Genomic DNA, 21,254 nt, shown 5'->3' on the forward strand with positions numbered 1-21,254 from the left:
GGTGTAAATATCAGTGTTTGTATTTTATAAAAGAATTATGTATCAAGGATGGTTATTACATCTTGTGGGGCTTTTGTTATATAATATGTATTATTACCATGTAGAAGGCAGTTATTACCCCTTACATTATAAATTTATTATGTAATATTATTATATAGAAAGCAGTTAAGGGTAACTGTTACATTTTAAATTTAGTCATGTAGTAACTCCTCTTATAATAAAGTCATTTCAAAAGCAATGTTGTTAGGGAGAAAAAAAATGTTTTTCCTACTGGTAAAGATTTTATGTCTTGGATGCTGGAGAATCTAGAGAAAATATGTTGTTGCTATAACAGTAATTACCTACCCTAATGTGTGTGTGTGTGGGGGCAGGTTATGCTTTTATTTGTTGAGAATAAAAAATTAATTATTTGATTTTCTTCCTCTCTTAGGAACCAACTTCTGGGCTAGGGATCATCCTGGACAGTGTGTGTGGAATGTTCCCCCATCTCCTCTCTCCTCTTTTGCAGTTGCTCAGAGCTCTTGTGTCAGGGAAATCCACGGCCAAAAAGGTATGTAGGGTGTCAGGTGCTTATGAAAACTAAGAGTAATTCTTAAGTACTATCTTTCCATTATCCCGTTGGGAAAATTAAAGAGGTGATCTTAAGAATTTGTACACCTTTGTTGTCTGTCCATTTCAGCAAACATTTGTTGAGTGCTTTCTCAATACAAAGCATTATGCTAGATGTTGGACATTTAAAAAAAAAAAAAAAAAGAATAGAACTATCTATTTCCTCAAATACCCTATTTGTGTTTGAAGATTAGGAGATAATGTCACATGTACACAGGTTAATAACAAATTAGAGAATGATGTGTTTGGGGAATTGGTATAATGTAAGGTAAGAATTAATGAGAGTAAAGGAGAGAATCAGATAAAGTGCTTTAGAAAAACTTGAGGAGAGAGATGTTGTTCACATGTTCAGCTAAGGGTAGGGATCAGGGAAGCCTGCATGAGGAAGGTGGCACCTGTGCTAAATTTTGAAAATAGGGAAAACTTCTGAAACATGGTGATACAAATGCTGTACTTTTCTGGAATGTGGGACAATCTGTGCCCAGTGCATGGAAATGAGGTAGCTTATTATGTTCAGGGAACAGGTAGTATTGCAGTTTGGTTGAAACAGAATATAGAAAGGGTATAATCTGGATTAAAGCTGATAAAGGAGGTTCAAACAGTGTGGCAGCATAAAGAGATTTTTTTTTTTTAATCTTAAAGAGAATAGGAAATCTCTGAAGATTTTTTTGAGCAAGAGGAAAGTTATTTGTCAACTTGTATTATGGATATATGGAGGAGGGTAAAGGCTAAAGACAAGGAAATTAATTGGAAAGCACTCTGGAGGGAATGATATTCTGTACATAAGTGATGACAGTATGAGTAAATAAAAGGAAATAGATGCAAAAGATAGGATAAAGGGAGACTTGACATGATTTGGCAATTGCTTGGATGTGAGCATGTCAGTTAATAAACTTTTTTTTATCCTTTTAATTTCAATTATTTGTTTGCATGACTTTTTTTCAATAAAATTTTGAGTTCCAATTTCTCTCTCTTTCTTCCATCCCTCACATAGAACACATAAGTAAGCAAGTGATATATCAGTTATACATGTGAAGTCATGCAAAACCTATTTTCTTATTAATTGTTCAACAAACATTTAAGAGTGTGTTGTATTTCAAACAGTAAATGTTGGGGATACAAAAAAAGGCAAAATTCTGGTCCCTTTTTTCAAGGTGCTCATATTTTAATGGGGGTATCAGAATTCAAATAACTATATACATACATGATAAACATATCCATAGTAGGGAATCTTAGAGGGAAGGAACTAGGAGCAGAGGGCAGAGTGAGGAAAACCTTCTGCAGGAGAAGGAATTTGAGCTGGATCTTAAAGAAAGACAGGAATAAGTGAGGAGGAAAAGCATTCCAAATATAGGAACAATCAGAATAAATGCGTGGAGTCAGCTGGTTGGAGTCAAGGATGAAGAGCAGCAAGGCTTTAGGTATAGCTGCATCTTGATGTATATGAGGGGAGGAAAGTTTAAAAAGACTGAAAAGGCATGAATGGGACAGATTGCGACAAAGAAATGCCACACAGGATTTTAGAGTGTGGGATTTGTGAATGTGATTGAGAGAGAGACAAAGACAGATTGGGGAATTAGGAAGGTCATTTGTCAACTAAGTATATGAAGTATATGAATGAGGACAAACGTGAAGCATGGAGATTACATAGAAGGCCTTTTCAGTAGTCCAGGGTAAAGATGATTGATGTTCTAGTTTCTGTTCTAGGGTGATAGCTGTGTGAGTGGAGAAAAAGAGATGTTTACAAGACATGTGAAGGTAAAAATGGGAAGATTTGACAACATTGGATATATGAATGAGAGCTAGTGAGGAATTAAGGTTATTATAAGGTTATGAGTCTAGGTAATTAAGAAAATGGTGGTACCCTTAAAAGTAATATGAAAATAAGAGGATTTTGAGGGAAAGATCTATTTTGCACATATGCTACAAGCAATTTGATGTGTACAGAAAGTAGCTGTACATATTTGTAGCTCAGGCGAGATTGGATTTAGTATATAGATCCTGAAATGATCTGAATAGTGATGATTGTTGAACCCATCAGAAACTGATGAAATCAAGTGAAATGGTATAGAGAAAAAAGAGAAAAAGGCCAAGTTCAGATCTTTGAGAGATGTTTAAGTTTAGTGAGCACAACGTGGGTAAAGATGAAGCAAAGGAGATAGTAGGAGAACTGTCAAAGAGGATTGTCACAAAAATGCAGAGAAGGAGAGTATCCAGGTGAAGAGGGTGATTGTAAAAGTCACAGAGTATAAAGAGATCAAGATGAAGAATTGAGAAGGTTTGGAGAAAGCAGTTTAAGTTGAGTGATGAAGTCAGAAGTTTAAATATAATTGAGAGGATAGAAAGTGGAGACTCCTGGTATATATGACTTAATGATTTTAGTTGAGAAGAGGAGGGATATAGAACAATAGTAGTGGGGATAGTAGGACCAAGTGAGGATTTTTTAAAGGATAAGGGTCTAATTCTTATGTTCTAATAGGGAAGTAAGTGGAGGAGTCTATTTAATAAATATTTGTTGAATAATAGGAAAATATGTTTAATTGATATCATACTGCTTGCTTTTTCAATATGTGGGAGAGTGACAAAAGAGGAAGAGAAATTAGAACTGAAAGGTTTGGGGTTTTTGTTTTTTTATTTTTTTGATTGTGCATGTACACTAATTTTTAAAATATATATTTCTTCTTCTTCTTTTTTTTTTTTTTTTTTTTTTTTTTGGTTAAGGCAATTGGGTTTTAAGTGACTTGCCCAGGGTCACACAGCTAGGAAGTGTTAAGTGTCTGAAATCAGATTTGAACTCAAGTCCTTCTGACTTCAGAACTGGTGCTCTATCTACTACATCACCTAGCTGCCCCTTAAATATATATTTCTTTATGAATCATGTTGGGAGAGAAAAATCAGAAAAAAAGGGGAAAACTGTAAGAGGAAAAGAAGAAAAAGGAAAAAAAAATGAATATAGCATGTATTAATTTTCATTCAATCTCCAGAACTAAAAATTAAAAAAAATAAAGGCATTAATACTTTCTTATGTGTTTGTAGACAACAGGAAACGAGCCAGTAGATTGAATATTGGTGAGAGATGATAGTAGTAGCAAGAGAAAATGGAATATAATGGGATTAGTAGTCTGAGTAGAGGGTTTTACCTTAACGGGAAGAAGGGCCATTTCTTAATGTAAGACAGAAATGAAGGAGATAATGGGGGAAGATACTGAATGATGAGATAAGGAAGAGAGAATAGGGAGTTCTTGATGAACGGCCTCAGGTTTTTGGTTGAAGTATGAGGTAAGGGTCTCAGCTAAGAATGTGGAGGAAGAGAGTGCATATATTTTAAATGCAAATATAGTTTTCCCATTTTTGTGCCAAGAATAACAACAAAAATTAAGTTGAAAAGAGATTCAGACTGAAAAAGATAAGTTCTCTACTAGAAATTTTCATGACACTTTTTTGGGGTGCCAGTTTCTGGTTGCAGAATTTGTTGTGTATTAAAGACTTGAAATAGCCAAAAATGGAGAATGGGCTAATCTCAGTTGAGGTTATGCAGAACAGACATATGGCAGGTATAGTCATTATGGTTCTATGATTTTTCTCTAAATCTTTTCAGCATCTAAATAGGAATTAAAAACCTTTATAGTTCTGACTATTCAATGCTGATAAGATAAAATAAGAAATTCAAATTTAGGTGACAGTGTAGAGTTTAACAGAAATACTAAGGGATTGAGATAGGCAGGGGAAGAGAGGATAGCCAGTACAAAAGTGATGCCCTGGGAAACACAGGAGGGGTGAAGGAATTGGTGATCAAGTGAGAAAAGAATTAGGAGTTATAAGGTAGTAGGAATATATTTTTTAGATAAAGGAATTTTTAGAGTTCATAAACACAGAAGAGGAACACATGTGAATTGAGTTGAGAAAAAGTCTGTGAGTCAGTCATTGATCTCATTGAGGAAGAATATTGAATTGTTGAGTAGTGGTGGTAAAGGGGAGGAGATTTGTAAGTTGCATTGAGGAGCAAGGAGTATTTCTACTCCTCCATCAGAACTCTTTGGGTCAGAGGGTCTGAGTAAAAGGCTAGAGAGAGTTAAATTTTTGATCCTGAATTACTGGGAGCATAATCTGCAAGACTAAATACTCTTCTTATTTCTAGCTCTTCCTTTTAGTACTTCTGCCGATCTTCAGTTATCCCAGTGATTCTTTATCTAAGTTCATACTTAATTCATCTTTTATCTCCTTCAGCACCTAGCACGAGACTGTGCATGTAATTTTTGTTCAGTAATCTTTTCTAAATATTGAATAATGTATTACATTGAGTACATCTGCTATATCCTGGCACAATAGCAGAATACAAAGAAGTTGAAAACAAATTCTGCTCTCAATAAATTTATCAACTAATAGGCAAGATGATACATATGTACATATAAAGGCTATCTAATGACCAAATTAGTGTGGTACAAAGGAGTAGTCTAATTAGAAAATCAAAAGAATTAGGTTGTCTTCTCTGCTTAATCCTGAAGTGGTTGCAGATGACCAGAGTTTCTGTTTCTTATCTGCAGGTATATAGTTTCCTGGATAAAATGTCTTTCTACAATGAGCTTTATAAGCATAGGCCTCATGATGTGATCTCACATGAAGATGGGACCCTCTGGCGGAGGCAGACACCAAAACTCCTTTACCCTCTTGGTAAGAAAAAAGCAGAGTTCATTTTTTAATGATAATTTTTAAAGATATTTTTGAATTAATGGAAAGGTTAGTAATTCTTAATTGAATTTTATAGTAGTCTCTAAAATAAGTATATTCGTTATAAATTATGTTTATTTGATGGAGAAGTACATTTTAATGGAACTTTTATGTAAAATCCTAAATTGTTCCAAAGGTTGTTGGGAAGTGTAATTCTTTCAGTTTAGTAGAATTTTTAGAGAAATAGTATGGGGTGGGGGGAAAGCAATGGACTTGAAGTCACAAGACCTAAGGTTACAGTCCTAGCTTTATGACTAACATCTGGGCAAGTCATTTAGTGTTTCACAACCTGTTTCCTCAGCTGAAAAATGGGGATTATATATTTGCTTGTGGCTTCCTAATGATGTTCTTGTGAGGAAAGCACTTTGTGATGTATAAACCATTTTACAAATATGATTTTTATTAATATTAAAAAATAATATTAAGAATGCTAAAGAGTAAGGAAAAGTGTAAATGAAATACTGTCATGATTAGAGTAATGGTAATAATAAAGAATTTGCTTGCTTTTAAGTGCCCAAGAATTAGCTTGGTTGTTTCTTTTTTTCCTTCTTCCTTTTGCTAGGGGGTCAGACTAATCTTCGTATACCTCAGGGCACAGTGGGTCAAGTAATGCTGGATGACCGTGCTTACCTAGTGCGCTGGGAATACTCCTATAGCAGCTGGACTCTCTTCACTTGTGAGATTGAAATGCTACTGCATGTTGTATCAACAGCAGGTAAGAACAACTTGTAAGTCACTCACAATGGGAAAGGGAAGTGGAGATAAACAGGAAGGTATAACTTGGGACCATCAAGGGATTGTCTTGCTGATTTGCTTTACATAGGCTTGGTCAGTGATCCAAAAGGAGTTAGTTTCAAGTCTACAAACTACCTTTCCCCCCAGATGTAATTCAACATTGCCAGCGGGTCAAACCTATCATTGACCTGGTTCACAAAGTCATCAGCACTGATTTGTCCATAGCTGACTGTCTCCTGCCAATCACATCACGAATCTACATGTTACTGCAGAGGTAAGTTACTGATGGGTAGTTCCCAGTTATATAAAAATACTTGCAATGGAATTTCCCTCTTCTTATTAACTATTCTCAGACATGTTAAGAGTTTTTAGGAATTAGAACAACACATCCATTTATCCAAAGCAAGTTTACTCAGTAGGTGGTATTTGTATAGTAACTCTTCTTCTAGTGGAGGACTTTCCTGTCTGTCTAGCCTGACTGAGAAAAGAAAGTTGGAAGGAGAGAGTTGAAATAATATTTGTCATGGAATAATAAAAATCATTAAGATAATGGCTGTTAGGGAATATTTCATGCTGTATAAGCATCTGGGTAGTCTGAGTATCGTCGAGGTATGCCTGAAAGGCCTAGGAAGTGCTGAGGGAAGAAGGTTATGTTTACCCCAATAAGCATAATAGAGAAATGAATTTTTGCTCATAATAGATTGTCTTCATCTTTTTATTGAGTGCCATAATTTCAGGAAATATCAGGGCCTGATTGCCTTTCCTTACCTAGGTTAACAACTGTGATCTCTCCTCCTGTGGATGTCATTGCTTCCTGTGTCAATTGTTTAACGGTATTAGCTGCCCGGAATCCAGCTAAAGTAAGATCCCATTTTCCTAGAACCAAAGGAATATGGAATATGCACAGATGGGGCAAAAAAATATTTGACTTCTCTTTTCCTTTCATAGGTCTGGACTGATCTTCGCCACACAGGGTTTCTACCATTTGTAGCCCATCCAGTCTCCAATATGAGTCAGATGATTAGGTAAACCTGTTTTAGCTGGGGAAGAGATGGAATCTGTTAGACATCTGTTACACTAGTTATAGTGTTATAGTTTAAAAAAATAGATAATTCCACTTTACCTACTTGCTTCCTGATTCCACTTACCTGTTCAGCTCCCTTTTTGGAAGCAAGAGGTGACAAGGAAAGAAAGACTTTTAAAGTAGGGGGTAAGATTGGGAAGAGGAAGCTGCTCGATTGTGACTCCTCTCTTCTCACTGGAAAGCATTACTGTGGTCATCAGACTCATAGAGAGGACATGTTTGTCACCTAGCAACACTTATTGTAGGTATGTGGGTGTTTTCTTTCTAGTTTAGAGAAGCCATAGATCCTGGGTCCAGACATTTGACCCACTGTTGTTGCTCAAAATGCAAACTGGCCAAATCATTGTTCCTGTTCTTCAGGAATTTCAGTGAACCCAGAAGCCCCCAACTCATAGAACAGTAGGATCTACTCCATCTGATTATTCTTCTTTAAAAAAATAAGCATGTTTTCATGGTACGTTTTTAGGTATGGAAGAATATATTCTTTGTTGAAAATTCTGTTGAATGAACCTATTTCATATATGTCCATTAAACATAAAATAGGCCTTTTTGTAAAAGGTTTCTCACACCACTGTCTTAGACTTAGGCTTCCTGAGAGGTGATTGTATTGCTCTGTGAGCTTTTGGCTATGTTGGGAATGCAAGAATTGTCTTTTGGGTTTCATGCTGTCTCTCTCTCTTTTACCAGTGCTGAGGGGATGAATGCAGGGGGCTATGGAAACCTCTTGATGAATAGCGAGCAGCCACAGGGTGAATATGGAGTTACCATTGCCTTTTTGCGCTTAATCACCACTCTTGTCAAGGTAAGTTTTCATCAGTTATGATTCTTAAGCATTTACCCTACAATTTGCTGTTATCCTTGGGATTATGTTTGGTAGTGACAGTAAAAGGAGTTTAAACTATAAGATCTCTCTTGTAAATGTGACTCCCTAAAATATATGTGGAAGAAATCATTTATTCTTAATACTGAAAATAACTACTTTTCTTCTCTGATTTGATGTCTGCTTCCTTCCTGATGCTGTTTTCACACTTACTGGTTAAGTGTTCATGCTTCCTGAGTTGTTTCATCAAATTGATAAGGACTTCATGTAGACTGTTCATTTGACTTAAGAGCTCAATGAGTATGATTCCTCTAGCTTCCTACCTACTTGTACCAATACAAAGTCATTGTCTTGATTCTATTTGGACTTTGATTCTGGCAGTTTATTCTGCAGTAATTGAAAGGCTTCATACAGTGGATTTCATGATGTGGTTTCCTATAGGGGCAGCTTGGTAGCACTCAGAGTCAAGGGCTGGCCCCTTGCATCATGTTTGTGTTGAAGGAGATGCTTCCCAGCTATCATAAGTGGCGTTACAATGCCCATGGAGTGAGAGAGCAAATTGGTAAGGACATTGCTAAAAGAGATTATGCGGGGATTGGAGGGCTCAGCATAGGTGTGGTTATTATTTCTCTGACAGTTTTCCTTTTCTGGGGTATGTTAAGTCCCACAGCATAAGATTGTATAGCATAGTTCCCTGGAGTATGCTTCCCTGTCATCCTGAAATCAGGAAGACTTAGTTTCTTCCCTTTCTTCCTGAATCCAGGCTGTCTGATCCTTGAGCTGATCCATGCAATTCTGAATCTGTGCCATGAGTCTGACATTCACAACAGGTGAGATGGGGAAGAGCTGATGGGGTTTGAAAGAGTAGATTCTATTCTTTGTGCCAGCAGCCACTCTAGCAAGCTTGGGAAGAAAACTAAAAACCTAATGGACAAGGCCAGCATATCTTCTTTCCTGGAGGAGCAGGAGAGTGTGTCTGTTGCACTTGTCATTACATTGGAGAAGCTTTTGGTGGTAAATTTCCCTGCAAATTTAAGACTAATTTGCTGTACCTTGTATGTTGACTGCATTTGGAGATAAAAAGACAAAACAGTGAAGACCAGGCCATATTGAATGTTAAGAGTTTTTGAACATCTATAAAAGGCCTCATCTCTCTATCTCATCCACCTGTATCTTGAGTCTGGCAAGTTGAATTTTCCTAACCTTGCCCTTACAGTCCAAAGATATACTTACTGGCTTTTTTGGAACTTAAAAGAACTCTTCATTTGTTTTCTAGCCATTCCCCTAGTTTACAGTCTCTGTGCATCTGCAGCCTGGCCAACACTGAAGCTGGCCAAGCAGTCATCAACATCATGGGCATTGGTGTAGATACCATTGACATGGTGATGGCAGCTCAGCCCAGATGGTAAGTCATATTTCCTACCATCAGGATAGGAGTTTTCAGATCCTTATCAAATGTAATTTAAACATTAATGGTTTCTCTTGGGGTGACATGGAGATGTTAGCCTCTGTGCAAACAAACTGCATCTCTTTCTCTCTCTCTGCATTTTATACCCACATAGATAGACATACAGCATATATGTTAACCAAAAGAGAAAAGGTTTTTTCTATGGTTGTTGTATTAGCATTACTGATTGCAGATCTATTACCCTAGTTTAAATTAGCCTAGAATATTGTCTACTACAAGACTTTCCCTTTCTTTTTCTTCCTTTCTTTCATGTCTATTTTTTAAATACTAATTTTGACTTCCAAATTCTCTCCCTCTCTCCAAACTCTAACCTATCCATTAAGAAGGCAAACAGTATGATACTATTAGACTTTTGCAGCTTTCCTCTTCTGCCCTTATTTTATAAAGCTTTGTGGTAGCCTATATGGTTTTTATGAACTACATTGGTATTGTACTTCAAGTTATAGGCATACTGTTATTAATCTGCAGCTTGTACATACAGTATAGTTCTCTATGTAGTGTTATTTGATTGCGTGTGTGGCAGCAGGTGGTGTATAATATGCATTCAGACTGGAACATAGCTGATATGTCACATTCATTTAACATATTAAAGTTTGTAAAACACTTTATTACTTGAGGCAAGGGAGATAACCACTTCATTTTTGAGTTTGGGCTATGGTATCTTCCAGAAATTTTAGCAGTCTTATTGTAGCAGATTATTGTTAGACTCTTAATTTGAAAGATCACACATGATGAGAATGACCATTGGCTCAATCAACTTTGGTTTCCATCTGGTCTTCCAGTGATGGGTCAGAGGGCCAGGGGCAAGGCCAGCTACTTATCAAGACTGTGAAACTGGCATTCTCAGTGACCAACAATGTCATTAGACTGAAACCTCCTTCTAATGTGGTATCTCCCCTGGAACAGGCACTCACTCAACATGGTAAGTACCTCCCTTTTGGCCAGTAACATTCCTCTATATTGTATAGGATTCTGTACAGGGATTGAGAAGCAAATGTTTCCTAATTAGTTCCATGCTGAGACCTCCAGTTCTTTGGCCATCACTTGTGGAAGCAGTGTGGTGGTTTGCCTGGACTGAACTGAGAGGTCAATTCTAATGTGGATTTAGTAACTAACTCTTCTTAAGATCTTGAGTAAATCCTGTCTTCATTTTCTTCATTTACACATCAAGAAGGCTAAACAAAATAATTTCTTTGATTCTTTTAGCTCTAAAGTCCTTTCTATGTAAACCTATCTTCTTTTTGGAGGCATATCATCCTAATCATTTTTTGAGTCAGTGGAATGCTTTTCTGTGACCCATTAACTGGAAAACGTTGCTCAACATTTAGTTCTCTTATGTAATGTGGATTATGCAGTATCTTAAACCCATGTCTTCATCTACTTACAATTAATAAAAGATAGGGAAATGTTGCTTTCTTGGCTCATTGTAGCACTTGTACATTTTAAAATAGTCCATAGCCAATTTTGTCTGTCAGAGCTGTCTCTCTAAGGCCTTGGATCAGGCAACTTTGAAATCTCCCTTTGTCCTTGTATTTTTCTAGGTGCCCATGGGAACAACCTTATTGCTGTTTTGGCCAAATACATCTATCACAAACATGACCCTGCCTTGCCACGACTTGCCATCCAGCTCCTAAAACGCTTGGCAACGGTAGGACCCTTCTTTATAAGTTAGTCTTAGAAACCACAATTTTCCTTCACCTTGGCATTCTTTTAAACTTTACCTGAGGAAAAAGAGCTATTAATGGAGATGGAAAACTTGTATTGTTGGTAAAATGGGCTTTTCTAAGTACACCTTTCCTTATACTGTAGGTTTTTTGATGGTTTTCTTGAATGTATTCTTTTCTCCTTTTTGATTCTTCAAACAGGTGGCCCACCTTAGGCCTCTTGGGAGAGCACTTGCACATAGGCTAATCAGTAGTCCTTGATATTCCTGTAGGTTGCCCCCATGTCTGTGTATGCTTGCCTCGGCAGCGATGCAGCTGCTATCCGTGATGCCTTTCTGACCAGGCTGCAAAGCAAGATTGAGGATATGCGTATCAAGGTCATGATCTTAGAGTTTCTTACTGTTGCTGTGGAGACTCAACCTGGCCTCATTGAGCTCTTTCTAAACCTTGAAGTAAAGGATGGGAGTGATGGCTCCAAGGTAAACTACTCTCCTTGAATGAATCTGTGTTAGCTGCAGAAACTAGAAGGGATTTTCTGTAGAAAGCCAGCTCTGCACTCAGTTTTGTAAAGACTGTATGGCAAGCGTAGCCTGAACTTCCTTTTCTTTCCAGGAATTCAGTCTTGGGGAATGGAGCTGTCTCCAGGTAGTACTAGAGTTAATTGATTCAAAACAGCAAGATAAATATTGGTGTCCACCCCTGCTACACCGTGCTGCGATAGCTTTTCTACATGCTCTTTGGCAGGACCGCCGGGACAGTGCCATGCTGGTTCTCAGGACCAAGTGAGTATTTTCTTCATTGCCTATCAGCAGGGGCCATTCCTCAGTTTGCTTTATCTTCTTGCCTTTGATTTAATTCCATCGTATTTATCGTACTTGACAAACAACAGGTAGAAGTTGGTTTTACTCCAAGGGAATATGTTAAATCCCATAGCAAGGTCAAATGGATTGAAATGGCCCCATTTGCTTGGAGAGCTGTAGTACTGACCACCAATTGAGGACCTGTGTTAGAAGGTTCTTCCTATTTCCCAGTTCATTTTCTTCTTGTAGTAGTTTTTTTAAATCTTGAAGCTAGGTAGCATTGTGCTAGGTCTGAAATCAGGCTGACTCATTTTCCTGAGTCTTCAGATGTGGTTTCTGATGCTCACTTAACTGTATGGCCCTGGGCAAGTCACTTAACCCTATTTGCCTTGGTTTCCTGATCTGTTAAATGAGCTAGGGAAGTAGCTGGAACACCATTGCAATATCTCTGCCAAGAAAACCCCCAGAGGGGTTATGAAGAATCAGACTCTTTAGTTTTGATTAAAATGACTAAAAAACAATTAAGTATGGGAAAGAAAAGATGTAGTGGTTTAGAGTTTTAGGAGTCCAGCTGTGTAAGGTATAATGAATATGTCCTTAAAAAATTAACTTTCCTAGGCATGAGACCCTTTAAAAGAAACTACTCATTGACATGTGAGTCAAATTTCAAGATTAGGGATTATAGGATAAAGGAGAAGCCATTGAAGACAGTGGGATCAGGGTTAGTTAAAGAACTTATGTTGAAAAACCAACACAGTTATGATGTGTCCTTTTTTAGACCAAAGTTTTGGGAGAATTTGACCAGCCCGTTATTTGGGACTCTTTCTCCTCCCTCAGAAACATCCGAGGTAAGTTGGGTGAGATGGTAATGAAAGTGACAAAAATTTGGAGGGGAAAAGGCTGGGTTTTGAAAGAGTTGAATAGGAACAGATTTCTTTCCTATATTTTCCTCAAAGATTTATAAAATCCTAGACATTTCTCCTCTTTTAAATAATTTTTAATTTTTTTTTTTTTTTAAAGCCTTGTCCTGGAAAAAGACTGTTGAATTCTTGATTCTCCACATATGTAATGGCTGACTCTATCATGTCAGGTTTCTTTGTGTAATTGGTAATTTTTTTGCTTTTTTTCTTCCTTAGCCCAGTGTCCTGGAGACCTGTGCCTTAATTATGAAGATCATTTGTTTGGAAATATATTATGTAGTTAAGTGAGTCTTTCCCTCTTAAGATTTTACTTAAAGGCTTGGGTGGAAAATTTTGTTTAATTGTCCTTTCCACGAAGGAGATGGTTTGGAATTAACTAAGATCCTCAGCATATGTACTTAGATTCTCTGTCCTGATGCCTTTTATAAATGTAAAGAACAGAGGGGCAACTAGGTGGCGCAGTGGATAGAGCACCAGCCTTGAATTCAGGAGGACCAGAGTTCAAATGTGGTCTCAGATACTTAACACTTCCCAGCTGTGTGACCCTTGGCACAAACCCAGCCTCAAACAAACAAATAAATAAATAAATGTAAAGAACATATATTATAAAGTATGTGTCCATGCCTATGAAGGAGCCATTCTAAAACTGGTCACTTTTGTGGAATCAGGCATTGGATTTAATGAAGGCCTTGGGGAGAAAAGTGCTTTGGTGGCATGGTATCCCTTTGTTGTAAGGCTTGTGTTTTCTACTTTGTGAGGTTGTGTTTTTTTTATTTTTTGCCCTATAGGGTTCAATGTGCTCACATTCTAGTCTTGCTTAAAGCTTTCCCTTTGTTTTCCCCAATTCCTTAGGGGTTCACTGGACCAGTCCCTAAAAGACACACTCAAGAAATTCTCCAGTGAGAAACGTTTTGCCTATTGGTCAGGTTATATCAAATCTTTGGCAGATCACATGGCAGAGACAGAAGGAAGTGGCTGCACCTCTTTGGTGGAGTACCAGATGTTGATCTCTGCCTGGCGGATGCTTCTCATTATTGCCACCAGCCATGTAAGCATTTTTTTTTCTCTCATGTCATAGCTATAGTGGATTGAAATTCCTGGAAGTCACCATCCTGCTCCTCCCTTTCCCTCCAGCTTGGATAAGTCTGTGGCTCCCTATTGAGAAACTTAGGTGTGATCACCAGGACTTGTGGTGGTGGAGCCAGCAGCAAGTACTAAAGAAGAGGATGAAACAGCTGCTTAAAACCTCTTTGGATACAACATATAGATGTTACTTCCAGCACTACTGTGTTGCACTACTTAGTTCTGATTGTTCTCAATTCCCTATAAGGTCCACACCATATGATCCCTTCTATTATTATAATTCCTGTGTGTCTTCAGCAAATACTTGTTGGCTAACCAACTGGATTATAATATGATAAGAGCAGTCTTTCAGCTCCCTCGAAACTGGATTGTATGCCAGATGGTTGGATTTTTACGAGGAAAATGATGTTTGGTCCTTTTTTAGAAGGTCCCTGAGTGCTTGACGGGTCTCGTGGTCATCTTCTTGAATCCCAAAGGAGAATGGTTGATTTTTCCCATCAATTATTGGCTAAAGTCATTGTCAAGAGTTGAGATTTGGATCTTGACTTTGCATATCAAGGAAATTTTCCCACCTAATAATCTCTCTCTTCTTTTTCAGGCAGATATAATGCATTTGAATGATAGTGTTGTTCGACGTCACTTATTTCTTGATGTTCTTGCTGGAACTAAAGCGTTAGTAAGTATGTTTCAGAGTATCTACATCCATATATGTGAGATGTTTTGCTGAAGTCACATATAGGTTAGAATTCTCTAGACTTCTAGATACACAAGTATAGAGGAAGGGGAGTGACTTGCTTTCAGAATTTTCTGTATAGAAATAAATCTCTTTCAAGTCACAGACCTAGAGGATCGCCAATCTTCCTCCCCCTTCATCATTTCAGGACTCTTTCTCAGATAACCCAGCTGAAGAGATTATCTGAAATGGTTGGGGTATACCCCTGTGTGTGGAAGTTAGGTTTCCTAATTATCACAGTTCTGGGTTTTAACTTAGCTATTTTTCTTCAGTTGCTCATCCCAACATCAGTGAACTGCCTGCGGCTGGGATCCATGCTATGTACTCTGCTGCTTATCTTGCTTCGACAGTGGACAAGGTAAAGTCTATGTTGGAAGAATGGTGAAAGCTGGTTAGCTTTTTTGATCAATTTCTGCCCTGACCCTCTTAACTTATTCTTTTGCTCTAAGAAAAGCAGTAACTTGTGATTAAAATTAAATTTCCCACATTAGAGGTTTTTTCCCCCACTTTTATTTTTTTAATTAACTTATTTAAAATTTAAATAGAAAAATTTTTTTTAAAAAATCTCTGCTGTGTGCAAAGAAGAATATGAAAGTACTCAAAATATGAAATGATAAATTTCCATTTCAAGAAAACGTATATAATAAATACTACACATTGTGTTCAGAGATGTCTTATCTTTTCTTTGCTTTATTTTGGGGTTGCTTTTTTTTTGTTGTTCTTTGCTGTGTACTTTTTGCTTTATTCTACTATTAAGCATGGATATATTTATATATACATACATATAAACACATGCATAGATATCTAGAATTATACACATATATACACATTAGGTTTTTGTATATTTTTTTCCATTATGACCAATCCAGAAAACTGGATATTTATTAGTGGGCTTCTAGATACAAGGCAATTTGCTAATGATATCTGGGGCTTCCCGTTTGTCTCTTGTCTTTTTCCCAGAGATTTGGGGTCTGTGGATGAAATCCTTAGCTCCTTGATGGAGATTCTAGAGGGAATCCTCCAGGCAGACCAGCAGTTGATGGAAAAGGCTAAGGCCAAAGTGTTCTCAGCCCTCCTTACTGTCCTCCAGATGAAAGAATTGAAAGGTGAGGTGGGCAAGATAGCAAGAAAGACACCACAACCACAGCAAGATACATTTCTCTCTTCTTGCTCAGAGATCAGTATTGGTTTGCACTGGTTTTCTGCGGGACTTCTGAATAGTGGGAGATTTGGGGTTGAGAGGCTGCTGTTTTAGGCTTGGATCTGAGACTTTGAAAGATAACATTTTCATTACTCCTTCAGAATGATATCTTTTAGAAATTCACAGTGTTTTCTCAGTTTTTCCTTTTTCATTTAGCCCTTTTTTTACCTCTTCTTCATTCTTTACTTGGTTGAAATTTGTCTCCCATTCTGGATTAAGATGTACCATTTCTAGCCCTTAGCCTGGAAAAGGGGACTGTCCCCCTCCTTCCACTAGCCTAATAATGCATGATAATTAAGGGATTGTGAGTGCGTCTTTTGTCTACTTTGCAGTGAGTGATATCAAACAATACTCCCAGCTGGTGCTAAATGTCTGTGAGACCCTTCAGGAAGAAGTGATTGCCCTCTTTGACCAGACCCGTCACAGCCTGGCCTCTGGCAGTGTGTCAGAGGACAAGGACAGCATGGAGACAGATGACTACTCACGGCTTCGGCACAAGGACCAGCGGGATGGGGTATGGGTATCTATCTAGCCCCTTCCCACAGGCAACCTTTGGAACCCTCTGCTATGTCTCCTTACTTTCTTCTCGATTCCAGCAGGTATGTGTTCTGGGCCTACACTTGGCCAAAGAATTATGTGAAGTGGATGAGGATGGAGACTCTTGGCTTCAGGTTACCCGTAGGATCCCTATTCTGCCTACTCTGTTCACCACCCTGGAGGTGAGCCTGAGAATGAAGCAAAACCTGCACTTTACTGAAGCCTCGCTGCACCTTCTATTTACCTTGGCCCGAACCCAACAGGTAAGAGGCAGATTAAGAATTTAGTATCCCTGAACTATCAGGAACATAGATCCAGAAAGTTCTAATAATCCTATACCAGCTTTCTTGTCCTTAAGAGAGGTTATATTGACTCTCTAGATATTTCTTGGTAGGGCTTGGAAGGTACTGATTATTTCAGAAATCTGATTGCATCTTGGAGTCATTGTTGGCATATACTTACATATTTTCTTCGTTCTCTCCCATAATCCATCATAATCAGGGCAAGAGACTTATTGATCCATTCCACTATTTTGGACTTCTAGCCATGGTGGAGGAATAGCGTTGTGTTGAGTTTGCATTATCTTGAGGGCTAATTCAGGGCATCTGTCATCTTTGTCCTAGGGTGCAGCAGCTGTGGCTGGAGCTGGCATTACCCAGAGCATCTGCTTACCCCTTTTAAGTGTGTACCAACTCAGCACCAATGGAACAGTACAGGTGAGTACATTCAGGCTTCCAGTACAAGTATAGGCATGGATGGATCAGCTTTCAAGTTCAAATTAGTGTTTTATTAATGCTGAGCCTGTTTCTTGCTATTAAGATCATTACCCTTTCACTTTCCTATAGCAATTCTTGGTGCCTTCTGAATCATGATCTATTTGAAAGAATAGCTTATGTGGGAACTATAATCGTGCCTTATATAATTTCTGGTTTTTCAGCAAGAAAACCAAAAGAGTTGAAAAACATTATCTTTGTTACACTCATCAACTGTGGAAAATAGGAAAAACTGATGAGAATAATTCTTCCTACCTTATAGCTGAAGAAATTGGAGTGGGGAAGGCTTACCATAAGTCATTGACCTTTGCATGCTGACATTCAGAGCTCTGTCTACTCCCTTTACTCTGTGAAGTCTAATGCTACATTCCAGGTCCTTTGCAGTGTTGGAAGGATAGAAGGTATTAGTGAAGATTGGGGAACAATAGGCACACTCCTAGAAAAGGAAAGAGCTCAAATGCTCATTGTTATATAGCTAGCTTTGGAGCCCACTTTGAGATCTAATAAATACCTTCTAGTCCCTTACAGTAAATCCTGATTGCAGCCTCCTCCTCTTTTCAGTAGAATAGTAGAATATTAATGCTGAGAGGGAACGTTAGAGCTCATCTACTCTAACCCTCTTCAGTTTGCAGATGAGGAAACCAAATGTTTAAAGGCATACAGCAAGTTAGCAAGAGAATTAAGACTAGAATTCACATCCTCTGACTTTGTGTAGTGGTCTCTAATATGTTTCCCTCGTGATAGATTAGTGGAGGTAATAATTAGGTCAATTCTGTGAATCTTTCTCTTAATTTAAACCAGTCTGTCACAGTTTCTAAGGTACATTAGGACTCTCTGTTTATCAGCCCAGTTCACTGGACATTCTCTCCTGGTAAGAACAGAGCTACTAGGCCACTTTGACCCATTACTCCTATTTTTACCATCCAGACTCCTGGTGCCTCTCGAAAGTCCTTTGATGCCCCTTCTTGGCCTGGAGTCTACCGCCTGTCCATGTCCTTAATGGAACGTCTGCTGAAAACCCTACGTTATAATTTCCTGACTGAAGCCCTGGACTTTGTGGGTGTTCATCAAGAGCGAATTCTGCAGGTGAAATTTCCATTATTAAAGTTGTGACTCCCAGGGGGCTGACTCCGTATATGTGGTTAGATAGAAGACTTGGCTGTGAGCCATAGTTTAATATGATACATGAATTGCCTTTGTAGAGAATTTACTAAAGTTAGAGACACTGGATAGTTGATCCATGATCCAGCTATGATTGATAACAGAGATTTGTTCGTTGCTTTCAGTGATTGACCCTAATGAAAATAATCACCTGGTTGAAAATGGGGCCATGTTCATCTCCTCATTTACCCCCAGTTAAGCAAACCTTTCTTTGCTGCTGTCTCTTTAGTACAATTAGACTTAATAAGTTGTTACTAACATTCCCCTTCCCCTAACCCCAACTTAGTAGCTTTGGGAGCTTTCTCATCCCAGCATTTCTCCCCTCCAGTGCCTCAATGCAGTAAGGACAGTGCAGAGTCTGGCCTGTCTAGAGGAAGCTGATCACACTGTAGGCTTTATCCTGCAGCTCTCCAACTTCATGAAGGAGTGGCAGTTTCATCTGCCACAGCTCCTGAGAGACATACAGGTAAGGGATAGTCTGGCTCCTATCTTGGCTTAAGTTAGTTGGGTGTGCCCTGAGGCCTGTATTTCTAAAGAGGCAAAGCCCAGGGCTCTTAAGAGCATAGGGATAGCCCTTTTCCCTGGCAGCAGGAGCCCTTGGGGCTTTCAGCTGGAATTACATTGTGGATAAACATCCTGTGATCCCAGATCATGTGAAGGTGAAGCCCAAAGACCCTAAGGAGCTTCAGAAAGCAAAGGTTTGGGTTTGTGTGTCTTTATTTCTTAAGGTAATTTTTGTTTTATCGAAGGACATTCAGAGATCCTGTCAGAGTGGAGTATTAGAGGGACAACAAGCATGGCTGGAATAGAGCTCTTGATTTTAAAAAAAAAAAAAAAAAAAAGAGTTCTATTTCCCTCACTCCCTGTCCTGTCCTCATCTTTTCTGGTGTGTTCTAGGTGAATCTGTGTTGCCTCTGTCAGGCTTGCACCTCCCTACTGCACAGCCGCAAGATGCTGCAGCACTATTTACAGGTGAGGCTATTTCCAGGATGGCAATTTGACTCCAGTTCTAATATTGTTACTGTGAATTACTCCCATCCTGGATGAGTTGGAGAGTTTCTGAAAGAAATCATCCTGGTACCTTTTCCCCACCATAGAACAAAAATGGAAGCGATGCCATGCCCTCAGCTGTGACTCCGCGAGTCCAACGCCCCTCCCAGCCTGTGTCCTCGAAGCAGCCTAATCCCGATGGTGAGGCTGCAGAACAAAAGGCTTTGCGCATGGTCCAGTATAGCCTCCTGAAAATTCTCAGCAAGACTCTGGCTGCCCTGCGTCACTTCACCCCTGATGTCTGCCAGATCCTTTTGGACCAGGTATTCAGCTCTTGTGTCTCAGCAGAGGACAAAAGATTCAGGGTGGGCATGGCAAGCAGAAGGGTTAGGGATGGACTGGTGATCTTCTCTATTTCTTCCCCTCCACAGTCCCTAGATCTTGCTGAATACAACATCCTTTTTGCCCTGAGCTTCACAACCCCAACTTTCGACTCTGATGTGGCTCCCTCTTTTGGGACTCTCCTAGCCACAGTGAATGTGGCCCTCAACATGTTGGGAGAGGTAGGTCCAATGTCCAGAATATCTCCCTTATTAGACTTTTCCTCACCTTCTGCATTTTACTCCTGGGTCTGACATTTCCCCCACTCCCTACAGTTGGACAAGAAAAAGGAACCCCTGTCCCAGGCTGTGGGGCTGAGCACACAGGTGGAGGGGATCAGAACACTGAAGTAAGACTTTTTTCATAGCACTATTTGATCTGTTTCTTTTTGTCTTTCTTTCTTTCTTTTTTTTTTTTTTTTTTTTAATGAGCTCACTATCCCTTGGTGATGGATGGGAAATTTTCAGTAGCTCTTAGTCTTTGGCTCTTCATCCTTCCTCACCACTCAGCTTTGCCAACTAGCCTGTTGTCCTTCACAGGTCCCTCCTGATGTTTACGATGGAAAATTGCTTCTACCTGCTCATCTCCCAGGCTGTACGCTACCTGAGGGACCCAGCCGTGCACCCCAGGGATAAACAGCGAATGAAGCAGGAGCTCAGCTCAGAACTGGTATGGAGGGCCTTGGGCAGGGTAAGAGGGAAGCTGTCCCCTAGGGATTTTAACACTCTGTCCCTTGTCTGTTTCCAAGATATAACTACTATTGTTAAGTCCTTGAATACTTTGGACTCAGGAGAGAGACAGTCAAAAATGTGATATGTCCTTACTCTTTCCTTTTTTTTTGTTCCAGAGTACATTGCTCTCCAGCCTGTCCCGTTACTTCCGCCGTGGAGCCCCCACTTCCCCAGCTGCTGGAGTCCTTCCTTCCCCTCAAGGCAAGCTAGCTTCAACTTCCAAATCAGGCCCTGAAAGCCAGGAACCTCTGATTCAGCTAGTCCAGGCCTTTGTCCAGCACGTACAGAGATAGGGCAGTTGGCTTTGCCACAGGCCACTCCTCCTTCCAGCCAGCCTAAGGGCTGTCATCCTAAGAGAACCCCACCCCACCCCACAAAAGCGCCTCTTACAGGAAACAAATGGTCCAAGCAGGTTCTCTAGGGGAACCTATCCTTATTTTTGTATCTCACCATCCGGCTGGGGGGAGGATAGTGGAATCGGAGGATCAGTTTTCTTAGACACTTGTATAAAAAACACCCCACAAAAACATATTCCTTTCCTGTGAGCATTCCTCATTGCTGCTCATAGCAGCTGGGCCCATCTTCCCTCAGCACATCCTGTCCTGAGTGAGGCCAGCCCCCACTGCCAGCTGGGTGAGAGGTGTGTGTGCCATGTACAGTTCAGACAAGAGGCCGTATGCACGGGTTTGAAACGTCTCTTTACATGCTGTGTTATTGCATTTTTTGTAACTGCTCTATTTATACAAATATTAAAACATTGTTTATAGACAGTGTTGTGGTGGATATCATTAAAACTTTTGGCATGAACCAGCCTGACATAGCGGGGAAGAGCACTA

General features: G+C 39.3%; 1 protein-coding gene across 2 annotated transcripts in view; it reads left to right on the top strand.

Moving 5' to 3' along the window:
* The window catches only part of NUP188 (nucleoporin 188), a 42,022-nt gene extending 20,836 nt beyond the window's left edge, over window positions 1-21,186 (top strand). The window contains exons 14-44 of one of the 2 annotated variants that reach the window (XM_074284931.1): window positions 431-550; window positions 5,154-5,280; window positions 5,900-6,052; window positions 6,220-6,346; window positions 6,845-6,932; window positions 7,021-7,097; window positions 7,844-7,958; window positions 8,418-8,538; window positions 8,740-8,806; window positions 9,253-9,381; window positions 10,227-10,366; window positions 10,986-11,092; window positions 11,381-11,587; window positions 11,721-11,890; window positions 12,687-12,756; window positions 13,045-13,112; window positions 13,681-13,876; window positions 14,510-14,587; window positions 14,917-15,002; window positions 15,605-15,750; window positions 16,178-16,359; window positions 16,442-16,645; window positions 17,006-17,098; window positions 18,083-18,241; window positions 18,645-18,782; window positions 19,214-19,288; window positions 19,414-19,629; window positions 19,738-19,869; window positions 19,963-20,036; window positions 20,227-20,356; window positions 20,535-21,186. In XM_074284931.1, coding sequence (XP_074141032.1) covers window positions 431-550; window positions 5,154-5,280; window positions 5,900-6,052; window positions 6,220-6,346; window positions 6,845-6,932; window positions 7,021-7,097; window positions 7,844-7,958; window positions 8,418-8,538; window positions 8,740-8,806; window positions 9,253-9,381; window positions 10,227-10,366; window positions 10,986-11,092; window positions 11,381-11,587; window positions 11,721-11,890; window positions 12,687-12,756; window positions 13,045-13,112; window positions 13,681-13,876; window positions 14,510-14,587; window positions 14,917-15,002; window positions 15,605-15,750; window positions 16,178-16,359; window positions 16,442-16,645; window positions 17,006-17,098; window positions 18,083-18,241; window positions 18,645-18,782; window positions 19,214-19,288; window positions 19,414-19,629; window positions 19,738-19,869; window positions 19,963-20,036; window positions 20,227-20,356; window positions 20,535-20,711 — 3,972 coding nt within the window. In that variant the 3' untranslated portion in view covers window positions 20,712-21,186. The remainder of the gene's footprint in view (window positions 1-430; window positions 551-5,153; window positions 5,281-5,899; window positions 6,053-6,219; window positions 6,347-6,844; window positions 6,933-7,020; window positions 7,098-7,843; window positions 7,959-8,417; window positions 8,539-8,739; window positions 8,807-9,252; window positions 9,382-10,226; window positions 10,367-10,985; window positions 11,093-11,380; window positions 11,588-11,720; window positions 11,891-12,686; window positions 12,757-13,044; window positions 13,113-13,680; window positions 13,877-14,509; window positions 14,588-14,916; window positions 15,003-15,604; window positions 15,751-16,177; window positions 16,360-16,441; window positions 16,646-17,005; window positions 17,099-18,082; window positions 18,242-18,644; window positions 18,783-19,213; window positions 19,289-19,413; window positions 19,630-19,737; window positions 19,870-19,962; window positions 20,037-20,226; window positions 20,357-20,534) is intronic. The other variant, XM_074284932.1, reaches the window with a different exon arrangement.
* The last annotated feature ends 68 nt before the right edge of the window (window positions 21,187-21,254 follow it).

This window comes from Sminthopsis crassicaudata, chromosome 2 (genome assembly GCF_048593235.1).
Source record: "Sminthopsis crassicaudata isolate SCR6 chromosome 2, ASM4859323v1, whole genome shotgun sequence".
NCBI lineage: Eukaryota > Metazoa > Chordata > Mammalia > Dasyuromorphia > Dasyuridae > Sminthopsis > Sminthopsis crassicaudata.